The following is a 15,948-nucleotide window of genomic DNA, read 5'->3' as shown; positions in this document are numbered from 1 at the left end:
TTGTGGAAAAAGGAGTAGATGTATACAGGTAGTTCCTATAAGTTCTGCAGGCAGGAGGACCTCTTTACTAGCATGGCAGTCACTTTTTCAACCTCTGTCTGTGTGTGTTTGCGTGTCTGCATGTTACAGAGAGAGACGCAGAGAGCGAGCGGTGCGGCTGAATTTAGAAAGTTATAGATGTTCTCATCAGCCCCATGCAATGCAGCAGAGATTCCTTCCAAAAGCCAAGGGAGCAGAGGCTGCAGACAACAGATGTGAGAGGGGTTCCCATAACTGTCAATTTTCAAAGTGTTTGCACTGAAAAGAGAGGAGGTGCTATTTTGATTGATATTTCAGTCGCAGTATATAAAGCAGAGGAATTCTTCTTACCCTCTGCTTGTCATACTGATCTGCATGCTCTCTCAGCTGGACTTGGGGCTACTACTTACTGCATCTGAAAGACTGAAACTCACTGGGAATAAAGAATTCTTGTAACAATGCCGGAACCCACCAAGAAAGATGGTAAGCATAACAAATATTACCTGAACGTTTCTTAATTGCAGGAATTATGAGTATGCACACACACAAAACACTTTTTAGAGCATCTTGCATATTTCAGCAACAAATAATATCTAAGAGTGATAGCTGTTTAACATCATTATATCATTAGAGGTCACTAATCCTTTTAAAGTAAGAAATTACTTTCAGGTAGAGCTATAGCACAAAACTGTTTTGGCCTCCAAGTATTTTAGACAATAAACAATGACTTTGTAGAGATATTGAGAAACTACTTGATTAGGCAAATGCTGTATTCACTTTTTAAAGACTGCAGGGTATTTTTAGTGCAATTAGTGGTTTCTCTATAGCTAACATATCTAGACATGGGAAAACAGGGAATAAGCATTTCTTACAGTTTAAAAAGTCAGCATGTTGATATGTTTTTCATAACATTTTATAAGTTATTGAATAGAAAGGGTAAGCTCATGAAACAATTTTAAAGCTCTGATGAAAATATATTCTATACGTTTAATGCATGAGTGAAGAATGTAGTAAGTTTTTCTGTGCAGGTGAAACTGGAATGATACATTTTGCCACACTACAGAAATTACTAATTTTTGTTTCAGAAGGATAGTTAAAGGCAGTAATACTTGCCCCTTTTGTGGTACTATTAAGTTCATAGCAAAGAAGCTGAGTATGTAGTCAGATAGCGAGATACAGGATTGTCCATTGGAGGCTGCCCAAACAGGCATAAAATGTTCAGGGTCAATTAATTCATAACATTTTAAAAACTAGCATTTATTTTTTACTATTCTGAAAATTTAAGTTAAATAAACTTCTTATATTTGCATTACTTCTATAGAATTTCTTTTATTTTTCTTTCAAATTTAGATATTTTGGTAAGAATTTTTGATGATTATTGTTTAGTGGTGACAATATACATAGCTTCTGCAAAGCCAATAATGTGCAAACTGTATGTGCTTTGCAAGTGTTGGCAAACAAGAGGTGTACAGGCAGGTTCTCCAATACATGCCCAAATGCAAAACTGAGTTTAATCTTAAAGATAATCTTGTGGAAAGTACAGAAGTCATGAAACAGCATTTATTTCCCATCAATTCTGAAAGATCCAGTAGGTCCATGCATGTAATTTGAATGAGTACATTTGATTTAACACTGACCTATCGATAGCATTTGCTTTATTTTAAAAGTATTTTTGAAATATTTTCTCTTTTTTTGGAAGGCAAGAGCAGAGCAACTATCAGGAGCGTTAGGCAGTTTCAGCACCTTGTTGGGTTGGGGGCATATGAAAACTAAACTTTTTGCATGACCGAGTCTTAAGCAAGTAGTGTTGACAGACCAATGTGATCGTTTTACTTACTGGCCCTCCTTAGTGCTCGAGGACAATGATGGATGAAGTATCCTTCTGAAAATAGCTACACCAAGTGCATGTATTAATACTAGAGTCTAATCCTCTATACCAAACCTAGAGCCAAGCCCTTTCTAGAGTGTCTTATTTGTAATTCAAATGATTTACACATGTATTAAGTGTCCTTTTTATTTGATCTCTTATTTGACTGGATATTACACAGTTTAATCAGAATGCATTCTGTGGCTGCCAACTAAAAAAAAAACCCCAAAATATTTCTGCACTTTCAAAAGATAATGTGCTTCAGAGAAAATTTGTTAAGAGGGTCAAGTTTCTAAAGGTTATTATTCTGTTTAAGACTAGATTGTTTCAAAGATGTTCTTACAATGCAGTGAGTACAAACACAGCTCCGTGGTTGTGTTACAAAATAAGTCTAGTAACCCTGAACAACATCATATTGACAGTGGAATAAATGTGATTTTTTTTGATGAGTCAATATTCAGGAACATAAAAAATATTGAAGCCTTGTTTCCTGATAGAGCTAGAGTTCACAAGTAGTAATGAGCTCTGGAAAAGCAATACATACAGGTTGTACGCTGGTTGTTCCCCATTGCACCCAGCTTATTTGCAGCCAGTAGATCAGGGTGATAACATGTGTATCTCATTGCACTTAAGAGATAAGCTTCTTCCTAAAGAATTTTTGTTGATCAAGAACTCACCTGAGCTGGTGGCAGTACTTGTATAGTAAGAAGTACTTACTATATTAGTGGCAGGAGTATTCGGCACCAATAACAGTATGATACCACTGCTACTACTTGTACTAGCTCTACCAGTAAGAACTCAGAACATCAAGTGTCCCTCAAATGCCTGTTCTCAAGGTAATTTCCAAAGCGTGAAGGATTGAAGGTAATTAATTAATGAAGGTGAACCTTGGACTGACTACATTCTGGAAGATGCCACTGGAAGGACTCTTGGAGAAACCTTTGAGGAACTTGTTGGCAGACTACAATAGAAAGCAGAGAAAAAGAGGCTTAAGGTTTCTGCATCACATGGGCACATAAGCAGTATTTTTCTGACATTTCCAAAAGAAGCGATCTAAATGAATGATCCCATACTCCTCATTCTGATAGGTCCTGCCCGTTAAAAACAGCACACACAAGAGCAAGCAGCTGAGAAATCAGAAACTGACTAACACTTGAATGTTAAGAAAATCTCAGCTTTGCATTTTTTTTGCAGTGTCTGAAGTACATAGCTACTTTTTTCAGAGGCAGTGCTGTAGCAAGCTCCCAGGCTTTTTTTCAGGCCAAATGCTCTTTGAGCTATTTTAAGATTATTAGATTACTGAAGTGAGAAATTTCCTGACTTGGTGAGAGCGTAGCCTCAGAATGTGCTCTTAACAAATAGGATCACCAAATTAAACACACCACTCAGCTTAGAGAAGGTTGCTGGAGCACTTCAGCCTGATGGAATTTGTCACTGTAGAAACAGGCTTCCATGACTAATGATTTAAGGCCTTTATTGTACTCCTAAAAAGTCAAAGTCCTATATATTACATCAGCTGTGGCTTCTTTGGAGTATATGGTAATGCTGTTGTAAGATAGTTTTGTCTTAGCCTGTTCAAAATTTGATATTTGCAAAGTGAAGTTCACATCAGTGGGTTAACTGATCCCAGTGGATGACTAGGATAGGACTGTCATGCCAAAGACCTTCACCAGTGCATTTAAATTTAACAGCTTTTAGTTTTCCTGGTGACTAATAAAATAACCTTCACTCACATAATTACTTCCTGTAATTTATTGTAATCACTCAGTCTTTCCTCTCCCCCCTTTCCTTTAACCAATATTCATAATAAGAGCTGCCCATTAATTAGGTGCCCTCTTAAGCTGTCACAGGCCATGGCATTTGGATATGCTTTTGTAAAAGTGCCAAGTCTCTCAAGAGCAACGGTTTCAAACTATTTGTGGGCATCATCCCACAGGGACAGGTGCAAGTCAGTCCCCAGTAGGCAGCTCTGTAAATTTGCCTTATTTATTCTCCCCAGTCTAGGAAATAACTCATGGCCCTGAGTTAAGTGACCATTCCAAATTTTAAGCCAAAGCATTTATCAACTGTCTGCCAACTTCATTTTCTAAGGGTTTGCAAGCTCTGCTTGTATACTGCCTGGAGCACCCGCATATTGGCAAGGAAACAAAATTAAAAATCTGCATGTCTACTTTAAACAGTGTTTTAGCAAAATCTTTTTTGATCTGTAAAAAGCACAGATGTAAAAGTTGTGACGAAAACTATGTGCATATATTGTCTGTTAGAAAGACAATCTCTAAAACATGAAGCAATTTGTGAAAGGAGGTAAACAGACGTATCAGTAGAGACTGCTTTGGAGATGTGGTAACACTGTTCTCTCTGAAGAAGCCCAGTTGAAACAGCCTTTATTTCTATTGGCTTTTCAACGTGACTGGTTTTGTTTCATTGCATGGTTCTTCTATAATTATATTTGCATTATATTTATGATATTTAAAACAATACCACAGTCTGGTGTGTCAAGGTAATAGGCATTGTCAAACAAACCAGCTAGTCATATAAATCATGTAAGTAGACATGTAGAGCAGAATTCCAGTGGGAAATCAATCTCAGTATCAGGGCTGGATAAGAGTTAATTAAAGTAAGATTTCTTTTAATATCGTATTTTCAAGGCTAGACAATTTTTCAGAGGTGAAAAAGAAGTTAAATGGAATTTCTGCTTTGGTATATGGATTTGGCTTGTGTCAAAATTAACACTGCTGATGGGAAGTTTTCCTGAAAATTCAAGAATCCAGCATGTGAACATTGTATAGCATTGTTTAGTGCTTTCCATGCAGAAGACTGGAACTGTATAATCATTTTATTATGGCACCAAACTGGGTAGTGCAGCTGCTGCTGTCCTTGCTGCATAGATAAATGCTTCAGTGAGGCCAAAGAAAAGCATACAGACATCCATCTTCTGCCATCAGCATTGCTCCTCCGCAGGACTGACTGTAAAATGCATTCCTATTATTTCTAACTACCTTCAGTCTTGGAGCCAAATTACACTCAAAGTCAGGCCCATATATATCATTTACAAGCACTGCATTAAATTCACAGGTAAATGAGATTTGGTGGATGAGGGAAGGAGGAAACCCTAACCTCTTATCTTATTTTCCCTCCCAATTCTTTAGAAAGTTTCTCTTCATCACCTCTAGCTAATAAATTTAAAGCCCTCACGAACAGAAAGCAAACTTACGCCTAAGTGTTGTAATTAGATCTGTTGGGGTGGGCCCCGCTCCCATCCTGAGCCCTATAGACCAGCGTCCTCCTGCACAGATCTTGTTGCACACTGGGAATTGAGTTGTTCTTAGACTGTCTTTGCCCTCCCATTGCTTATTTCTAAGTGTTGCTCCCACACTTCCTTCTGAGATAGCAGAGCATCTCAGATTTATTCTTTGACCTTCCGCCTCCGCTGCTCCTAAGTTTAAGACTACTTTTCCAATCAGACTAATCTGATTGAAAAATCCCTACACTGGCAAAGAAAAATCCCCAAACTTGATTTATTTTGGAGTTTTTATGTTTTGTTTTATTATGGTGTAAATTGAAGGAACTACATTGATTTTTTTTATTTTTTTTCTTATACAATGCATTGATTTTATTTTAAGACTAGTGTAGGAGGATAATGCAAGATTGATCTGGTTTACTGTTGTTCTTATGTGAGTTGAAAAGCTTGTCCACCCTGTGCAAAAAGCAGTGCATCTATGCACAGGAAAAATATTTAATATTACCACACTAAAATAAAAAACCCATTGAGGAGGAAAGCAGGGAACGGTCTTTCAGCAGACCAGAGGGTGCTTTGTACTTGGCAAAACTGAAATCAGCAAATGCTGCCTTTGTGCCTCCCTGTACTGCACCTGTTGGGAAGATAAATAAAGGCCTGCCCAGTTCTTTCCCCTCATACCTCCTAAATATATCACTTTAAGAGAGCTTTAAAAAAAACCAACCATGCTACAGTACCCTTCTGTTCCATGCAAAACTGGATGAGTTTCTTCATATTAGTTTCAGGGATCTACCAAGCAAGAAGGGAAGGTCTGTGGTCGCATAGCAAAAAAATAGCAGAGAGATCTGGGGAGACTTCAATTATCAAAACATTAGTAGCTGCCACACACATTAATGGTCCTTGGAAAATATGTGGTACAACATATTTCGTGTTTCATGAGGGGACATCCAGAGGGTTCCTTGAAGTGGAAGGGCAAATCAAGTTTGAAAATAAATTACCTGGGGCAATTTCCATTGAGATAGGGCCAAATACTACACTCACCACTTGGGGAAAATGCAGAGATTCCACTAAGCTAGAGGTTCTAATTTAATAATTGTTCTAGGCGAGGGGAAAAAAAGGTTGTTCTCATCCAGACACTAATGTGGATTTGCACTGAATGTAAAAGTCTGTAAAATAAAGGACAAGGCACATGGATAGAATCATTAACTTCAGTCGTAATTAGAATTTTCTCAGTCCCACTGCAAACAGCTTTGTCTCTTGAGTCTGAAGAACTGTGTGGCTGAGAAACAGCGCCTTCCCTTCCCATCCAGCCCTCTCTCTATTCTCAGTCACAACTGAAGTGCTGCTTCTGAAGACTCCAAAAAAAGCTTTCTCTTTTTTCACTGCTGTTCGGGAACCAGTGTTTGAAGCCATTTTTCCATCATTCACTAGGGGATTTTAATGTACTTTGTGACCACCAGGAGATTTTATTCTTTTGCTTTGAAGAGTAGTTGGTGTTCTAAGAGTTAGGGAAGAGAGGACTGACCTGACATGAATGTCTATGTTAGTTCATTGCAAATTTTGATAAGTTCGCAACCGTACAAAGAGCCCAATGGTCTTTACACTGCCACAGAAGACCTTTGGGTTAGGAACCAGATACCCAGATGGAAGTGTGTGCAAGTGAACAAGGTGTCCCTGCTCCCACTGGACAGCAGGTCATTACAGTCAGTGGAGCCCAGACTGCTGCTCAGCTGACCAGCCAGCAGTTGCCCAAACATAGGTGCCTACTGCCATATGAGACACCCTGGGATACACAGACTACCCATTTTGGGCTGGCAGATATGACTTAGGACCGATGGGAGACCTGCAACACCCTGCAGTAGCAGCTAGAAACCAGAAGGGTATGCTACAGCATCTGAATGTCATTGATTGCCTCTGTTTAAGAAAATGAACTGAGCCATAAGCAGCTATTTTATGGAGAACAAAAATCTAATTCCATTGATTGTAATGGTAGCTTGGACTCCTAGCTCACACCGTAGGTGCATTCATGTGTCTCCCCTTTTTTTCTGAGTACCTTAACAATAAGGCTGCTGAGTTATTCTCTATAATTTGTTCAATTGGTGTTTAAGAATTTTCTGCAGTGTGTAGTTTTATAAGAAGACAAGGAGAGAGTTCCAGTCCAGCATTATTTGCATGTGATACTCAGGTGCTTTCCCTCAATAAATGAGGAAGTATGTTGGGCCCAGATTCCCTTGAGCAGAGAAGAGTGCACCCTTCTGTAATCTGCTGGGTGCAGAGATAGAAATAAAAATTAAAAAAAAAAAGACCAGAAAACAAAAAACCAAACCAAACAAACACACAAAAACAACAATAAAAAAGGGAAGATGCTACTGCCATTTTTTTGTTGAGAGATCCAGCTGGTTTTACTTTATTTTTTATAAGAAGGAGTCAATGTATTTTATTTCATTTCATGGCTAAGCTCAGTGTTTAAATCAATTCAAAATTAAATTTCTTTTTTGCAGCAATGAGAGGAAAAGAGTTGCATTCCTGTTCAAAGCACTATTAATTCCTCTTCCTCCTTTCTACTCTAGCTTGCTCTCATTTCCTCCAACAGCTTTATGCTGTTAGATAAATGTCTGGTTACATCAAGGACATTTGTAGCTATGAGTAACAAGCACTTTTAATGTTAAATCATAAAGGGTTTCTGAATATTCTACAATGTGTTCAACAAAACACATGTAGATTCAGGAATCTCCATGAATTCTTGTTTCTGGAATTTACTCTCTCTAATTTGTCAGGTGTGATTTTAGCTCCTAGAGCTCACTGAACTAGCAGGTGGTTCAGCCAAGATGAAGATGCTTGCAGAAGAGAGTGAATTAGAGTAAAAATCCAATTCTGTGTCCAAAAGGATTTTATGTCCTAAGAAGCTGTTATATCAAGCATGTTTTGGTTCACTGCTTCCTGAGATGCTGTAGGGACAGAAAGATAGGTGCTGTGGATTCAAGAAGTATGAAGATAGATTTCTGCTCAGACACCTCTCAGAACCCTAAATAATGCAGCATTTGCAAAATGGAGTGGTTTCTCTCTGGCTTCCCACCCTTGTTACCTGTGTCTGTATTGCTGATGGCATCTCCACAGAGCAGTCAGTGGGACCTAGGCAAAGTGATGCAGGATGTCTTACATCCACGTGGCTTAGAACTGCCTCTTCTGAAGGAGAACAATCCTCTACTGCTTGGCCAAGTGTCTTTATGTGTATTTTCAGTTCAAAGTGCCAAAATAACCTGTGGCCTCTGCTGCAGTTAGCCATGGTGGTGTTAGATGTCATAATACTGAGATGTTGCATGCCCTGCTCTCTGGTAGTGCTAGATGGGGGTTAATTCAGGACATTAGACCTCCTGGAGTTGTGTCAGAGGGTTGTTGAACAGAAAGTCAAATATAGCACAGTCTCAGAAAAGTTCTAAAGTTCCCCCCAAAATTCACCACCCTAAAAATCGCTCCATGCTCTGCCTTGGAGTAAAGTTGTTTGTTTCAGGAAAGACCCTCATGGGTACGATAACTTCCAAGTCAGTCAGTGCATGTGACTTCCATGCAGTGCAGAGAGTTGCGGTACCAGGACATGGGAGGGTGGCTGGGTGACTCATTCCACAGTTTAGAGCCCCTCCATGTCCCATCTGCGTGTTCCCCAAAGTGTACAGACACTGCAGCAAGAAAGGAGCCCTGCTGTATCTTGCCGCAATGGAACACGTTCAAGAGAGTTATTGCTCTCCCTTCCCTGGAGATTAGGAAATATTTCTTACATAATTCGCTATCCCCTGGCCCCATTACTAATTGAAAATAGCATGTGATCTACTTCTTAGGGCAGTTGTCCTTATATGTGATGGCTCCAGCAAGTTATTTTGATCAGGTGATTATTACAAAAAGCTCCGTTCTAATTTAATTCTCCATAGGATCAAATGGTGGTTTTAGTGAGCGTCTGAAAGCGTCGTTCAGTAGTGCCATGACGCTTCCTGAGAGGGATCTGTATTAAAATACACACTCATCACAACTTTGCAGGCTCAGAATAACTTCCTAATTTTGATCATAAATGCCAAGAGCAGGTTGCAGTCATACACAGACACAGATGAAGATTCCCTTTTCATACAGGTTTCTGTTTATAAATCTTAGCTCTGTGTGCATAGACATAAATTGCAGAGACATTTGCTCCACTTCTCGTTATTGAACTGACTGGATGGAACACATTAGGTAGGGGCTGAGCAAAAGCAACTCACAAACCAGCTCAAACAGTTACTTTTTTCTTGAACGGGAGCCATGCTTTGCTGAACCAGCATACAAACCCAGTCTGAAAGCCTATTCCAGATTTTGTCTTCTCTCAAAACCCTGAAGTTGTGATGAAATTAAACTGAATATGGATGCAGCTAAATCTGAAAGAGACCCCAAATGAAAAGCTTACTGGTTCAGTTGATGGGGTAGGTCTTACTCCTTGACACTCACCTACTCCAGTGTGCTAGCGGACTAGAAAGAGCAGTGAGATATAGTTGTTGAACAGTTGTTAAATTCCAAACTTCGGGTATTTTTGTGTTCATTTTCATAACTTTCTGACACAAGATCTTTTCTGTGTAAGAGATATGCACAAGTTACAGCCCCTAGCACCAGTTCCAACTGTTCTAGAAGGAAGAAAAACTTCCTCTTATCAGTCTGAGCTGGTTGTGCAGTGTGGGAGGGTCTTTCACTGGTTTCTGACTTGAAATGAAACATTTCAAACCATTTGCACACCTGAATGTACACAGCATTGCATTTCTGTCCTTTTTCAACAGCTTCATTAGTTTCCAGTACCCCTAAAGCACTGTTCCTAGCAAAAATTACAGAAAACACTTATCCCTGGTGATGTGGAGAATATCTGTGGCTAGAGATATCTAGGAACAGTCACACGAGAAATGCCATGCAGATGGAGTAATCCACTGACAAATACCTTCTGGGTCTCGTGCTGTGATATTCATGTAGATCAAGATACAGAATGTGCTACAGTGTGTGTATGTGCATCTTCTGTTTTTATAAGATCATAGTATCTAGGCCAAAAACCTTATTTTAGACCCAAAGAGGAGCATAATACCGATGGAGGCTGTGGCTGCCACTCCTCCACAGATGCAGACTTCAGTGAAGGCACAGAGGGTCAGATGCCTGATGACATTTTTTCCATGGCATTCCCTCCAGCCTTACTAATCTTTCATCTAAGCTTTCCTTAGCCCTATTTTTAAAGGGGAAATCTGACCTCTGTCCTCTGCCCCTTTTTCTTTGCCCTTGTTTTGCATTTCCATGTTTTGCAGTGAAGGTTTCTCTTACCCAACAGCTTTTTAGCTGGAGAGAAAGTATATTCAGTGAGCTGTGACTGTTATTCATCTCAAATGCATTTTGCTGTCATGCTTTGTAAGAGCTTTCTTTTTTACATGTCACTTACTGATTTACTGATGCAAATCCCCACAGTTTGCAAATATCCTGCTGTGGTGTTTTCCCTAAAGGCAAAGTTAAGTGATTTTTTTTAAAGCAAAGGCTTATAATTCTCACAGCTATCTTCAGTGCTGCAGAATGAGATTGAGTGGTAGAAAGTGTAGCTGTATTAACACAGAGGGATGTATGTAATTTCGTGTGCCTAACACCCACAAAGGGACACACATGACTTTCATGTACATAAATATTGCTGCACGATCCACCAAAGATTTGCCTAGTGCCATAGGTCTCTGGGACCTTAGACCTCCTAAATTTACCTACAGAAAAAGTCCTTTCTCTCCACATGTGCAAAATACTTCTAAATGTTTTTCAGTACAATGCTGAATTCCAGGCATCTGAGCATCAATAAATATTTATATGCAAACAAGCTTACAAAAAAAGAAAGTTCCCAAAGTCAGTACATAGTATTCCCATTAAGTAAGCAAGTTTCTGAGGTTCAGGGTAACTTTTGATTCTTTTAGTGTTTGATATCAGCAATACTGCAACTCTGACACAAAGCTTTCCTGCATTGCCAGTTATGTTTGGGGTGTTTTTTAATTCTTCTCCAGACTTAATTACAAATCACCTTTGGTTGGCATGTACAGGAACATCAGGACTCACAAAAAATAGCAGCCTCTGAATTTTGTAGCCCATAAGTATGATATACCCTTAGTAAACTAAGAAAGTGGATGCTACCACCCTCTTTTTCGTCTTGAGTTATTTTCTAAAAGGCTGCTGATGGAAAATTAGAATTGGGTAAAAAAATTCAGGTTGACATAAGTAATGGATTATTAGTGATTAGCTACATGAAACGACCTCTAATCAATCACCTATGCGCCTGACAGCCCTTTGTCAGGGCTCCTCATTACAATCCCATTCTGTAAGACATTGTCTCCCAAGAGGAGGCAGAGTCCTGAAGTGCAGATGACAGGAGAGTGCTCTTATCTGAAGGAAGTCTGAGAAGACTCTTCCTTCTTGAAAAGATCACAGAGTATCAGATTATCTGTCACCCACTGTCAAATAGCCTTGAAGCAAATGCTTTTCTTATTTGGTATTTGGACACAGTCATGACAGTGTTTAGACACAGTTGTAGTACATATTAGTTTGACAAAGAGCTGATAACAAGCTGATAAATTCAGTCCTGGGGAAATCCCAACATGTGCCTATTTGGGTTTGCCCTGACCCTCAAAGAAAAGTTGATATTTCAAAAACTATGGAATGGGAATATCAGCAGGTTTTAATTTTAAGTTGTTGAAATGTTTTAGTCTGAAATTTGGTTAAAATGAATCCTATCAGCACGTCTCAAATGCTTCCTTTTAAGTTGCTGAAATAAATTGGATTGCACGAGCTCACGTCACCACAGCTTTATGCTGGTGCCCTCACTTTCCCCTAAGAGTCAAGCTCTCTAAGTGGAAGGATTTCCCACTGTCTGCACGTACTCACCTGCCTCTCAGGACTAACCCGAATCCACTGAACAACAGGAGATGTAGTCCTTTGTGGAACTCACTCCAGTTATGTAGAGCATCAGGTCCATAATGCGATTTTCATAAAACAATACTGCAATTGGTTTCCTTGATTCAGAGTGAAATATTTCAGGATAGCTCAGCAAAACAACAGTGGTGTGTTTTGGGTTTAGCAAGAGTGAAGACATTTTTCTAAATTAAGAAAATGCTTCCTGAGCTGGTTTGGAAATTATCTGGACAATCTGAAAGGAAGTTCTTTACTGGTTAAGTATTCATCTCTTGAAATAACTGCCCTTTCAACTTTATTGCTGACTTTTATCCTATAATTAGAAGTGCAACTGTCATTGAAAATATATTGTTAAATTTGAGGAATAAATTACTGTCATTCCTGAGCGGCAGTTCTTTGTTTTATGAAGATTTTGATCCAATAACCTGGTCCACTTTATTACGTTTCGCAGCTTTCAGAAAGGAAGTTAGCATTACTCAGTGTACTGCGATCTCTGGTATCATATTGTGCTGTCTTTTGCTTTCATTTTTCCCTAGGGAATCTCTTGAACTAAATGAAAATATTTGCTTCCAGAGAAAAATTAACAAACTATTGCAAGGAAGGATAGAAAAAAAAAATAAAGTCTATCTGTCGCCATACTTTTTTACATGGGATCAAACTTTTCTGATGAGTGAATTAATTTATTTCAGTAAATATATAACAAAGATTAATTAGATTTGGGTTATTTAAAACAAGAATTTCACTTGCCTGGGCTAGGAGTCATTTTGAAAGCTTGATTCCTCGTTAGGACCTGCTGCCAAAAAATCATCTTATTTTACAGGCAATTTAACACATTAAAAATATGTTGCAGCATTTAATGAAACTTAAGAATGTACAAACTATGCTGTGCTCATACATTTTCGATTTATGCAGAAAAGACTGTCTCCTGAACACAGGAACTAACAAAACCTGGCTCTCTATGGCTCTGTGCCTTTTGTCCCTGCAAATATGAAAATACAGATCACTGCATTTCGACCTATGAGCCAGATCACTGATTTTTAACCCAAAGACAAGAATCAGAGCAGCTCTGACTCCTCCCCGCTCCCTGTAAGGAATAGGGAATCATTTCAGACTTGCATTAAATCAGTGGTATATAAACTGAGATGGTGCCATAATACAGGAAAGTTTGAGACTTTCTATCAGCAAGATGCCATTTGCAGGAAGAAGCTGTCTCTGGGTGGAATTTCCACACTTTTCACTATGCAAATATTATGGGGAAAATGCCTACTAAGAATTTTTTCAGTGACATTTGGGATTGCATACACTACATTTTATGACAAGTTTTGCAATGATAGTTCAAAATAAAATGTTTTTATTTCCAAACTTGGAAATAAAACTGAACACATCAAGATGTGGAATAAAAGATAAATCAATATAGCCACAAACAGACTCTCGAGAATTTTTCAATGGCTTTGCAGGGACAGCTGTGCTGACAAAGCCTTCTCATAAAGGTACAGTTATGATGGCAAACTGAATTACCTTATCAGCACAAGTCACTTTGGTAAACACTGTAACACATTTCAGCAAAATCCTTTTGGCATATAGATGGTGTAGCCAGCAAAACTTTGCCTATAGGACTTTGCAGGACAGATAACATCACAAAATTTCAGTTTTGGAAGTTAAAAAAAAAAGGTTGTTTGTTTTTGTTTGTTTTTTTTTTTTTAATTATGGAAAAAGTTAGAAAACTGCAATTGTGAAAAGCTCAATGGAAAAAACATTTAGTCAAAAAATGTCAACTGTGGCCCTCAAATTGCAGTCTACTGCTAGTCTGTGATGAGATACGAGCATGAATACTCTTTTTTTCTCTTAGATGCACAAGTGCTCAGGAAATAACTTTTATGGATTAATTTCTTTGATATAAAGTAAGAGATGAAAGATACAATGGAATTATAAATGGAATTTAATTACTCCATGGTGGTGCCTTGTGGGCTGTGTAGGTTAAAAATGAGTTTGCGAATGCATGGGGACTTGATAACTAGCCTAAATCCACCAACTTTAACTTTATTTCTCTATTTCAAATACCGTCAACGCTTGGCAGCCTTCTAGTTTCCAATTACAGTACATTGGCAACTTCAAGACTGCTAAGCAAGTCTTGCACTATCTGATGAAGGTGCTGACTGCTGATGGCTGCCTCCTACCTACCAGAAATTAAATAGGGGGGCTTTTAATGCATGGATGACGTAGTCCTTTGCTGGACAGTCTACTTGCATACACTTAGAAGAATATAGATATGTAAACAGACTTTTTATTAAAGAAATTACTTTTGTTCAAGGTCATGGTTACAGTGTTCTTTAGAGATTAATTCCTATATTAAAGCAAAGTTCTTGTAAGAAATGAGAAAGATGTGGAAGCTTACATATGATCAGATTTGATGTAATAGCATCATTTTAGAAAAATGGGAACTGCAAGGAAAACACACTAAACAAGCAATGGTTGCTTTATGCACTTCCATAATTATGGATGGCAACGAAGACAAAATCTAGAGTCACCAATTACACTGCAGCTCCTCAAGTGGATCTCTAAACTATTTCTTTGGTGTCTAATCGATTCCACAGAATTCACTATTATTAGGCTTTTGTTCCAACTGTTCATTCATGTTTTCAGTCCTTAAGTCAGGGAAAATTCTGCATTTATCGTATGATGGTTTGATTGGATCCGCAGCCCATAAAATCCTTTCTAATTGGAAGTAATTAGATTATTCCTGAAACAGGAGTATTGTAGGTGAAATTGTATGCTGGTACTAATTATTATCCTTGGTTTTGTTTTTTTCCTTCAAGCTGAAATTCGTTAGGAATGGTTTTGAATTTTAATCATACGCAAAACTAAATTTTTAAGCAAACTCTTTGTTAAGTTTATTTCTTCTCCAGTCCCCACCTGAAGATGCACCACTGGATTATGATGCATATAAATATAAATATAAATACAAATATGAATATAAATATAAATATAAATATTTTCAGCTCCAGTGAACATGCTGATTTGTTCACATTGTTGCAGTAAGAGACAGTATTTAATATAAGGCTGCTGTTTTCATGTTGAACCAGAAACAGTCACAGTGAGCCAAAACAGGCGGTTTCATCTGTCTACACCATCATTACAAGTGGAAACAGAAAACAGAAATACATTAATAAATTTATTAGTCTGGCTCCATCACGCTGTTGGTCACAATAATAGTCATCTAAGCAGCCACCAGTGCACCACTGCTTATTCACTTCAGTCCTTTAGAATGACTTTTGCTCTTAGGACCCAGGACTGAAGTCTGTTTAGAATAGTTTCTGTAGTTTTATTTTAAAAGTAACATAGAAAATGTCCATGGATATTCAAAAAAAAAAAAAGGTAATGATTTCAGCTGGTATAGTTTCTTGCTTTCACTCAGATTGGGAACAGTCTGTGGAAGTTGCATGCAAATCCGATTATTTCTCAGTGGAGAGCTGAGACTGGTGAGGCAGTGGGCAGACCCTGTCTGCATGACTGTGCTCAGGTTTTGCAGAATGCTGAGTATTCCACTCTTTATTGATAAGAATAATATTTACTTCAATTTAAGTCCAACTGAACACATGAAGAGCGCTTTTATTGGTAACAGATGACTTTGAATCAAGCCCTCTATTTCCCAGCTCCTTTAATCTGGGGTCTGATAACAGTATTGTTTCCCAATGAAATGCTCACCATGCTCTGGTAACCTCTGTAGTTTGTTGAGCAAGTTCCTGTCTTCCAAAAGATGAGGCTACAGCTTTTAATCACATCACTGATGCCACTGTGACTCTGTACTGGCCTGGGTGAAGTGACCCATAAAAAATGGTCAAACCATTTTGAGCCATTTCTCTTATTCAGAGCACTTGTTTTGCAGGGAATG

General features: G+C 38.4%; 1 protein-coding gene across 9 annotated transcripts in view; it reads left to right on the top strand.

The window, feature by feature from the left end:
* The first annotated feature begins 344 nt into the window (after nt 1-344).
* Nucleotides 345-15,948, top strand: part of MYBPC1 (myosin binding protein C1) — an 80,028-nt gene continuing 64,424 nt past the window's right edge. For 6 of the 9 annotated variants that reach the window (XM_075051500.1, XM_075051496.1, XM_075051497.1 and 3 more), the window contains exon 1: nt 345-501. In XM_075051500.1, the coding sequence (XP_074907601.1) occupies nt 477-501 (25 nt within the window). In that variant the 5' untranslated portion in view covers nt 345-476. The remainder of the gene's footprint in view (nt 502-15,948) is intronic. The other 3 variants (XM_075051501.1, XM_075051502.1, XM_075051498.1) reach the window with 1 other exon arrangement.

This window comes from Buteo buteo, chromosome 19 (assembly GCF_964188355.1).
Source record: "Buteo buteo chromosome 19, bButBut1.hap1.1, whole genome shotgun sequence".
In the NCBI taxonomy this organism is placed as follows: domain Eukaryota; kingdom Metazoa; phylum Chordata; class Aves; order Accipitriformes; family Accipitridae; genus Buteo; species Buteo buteo.
The sequence above is the reverse complement of the archived record's forward strand: the minus strand, read 5'-3'. Positions and strand labels throughout refer to the sequence as shown.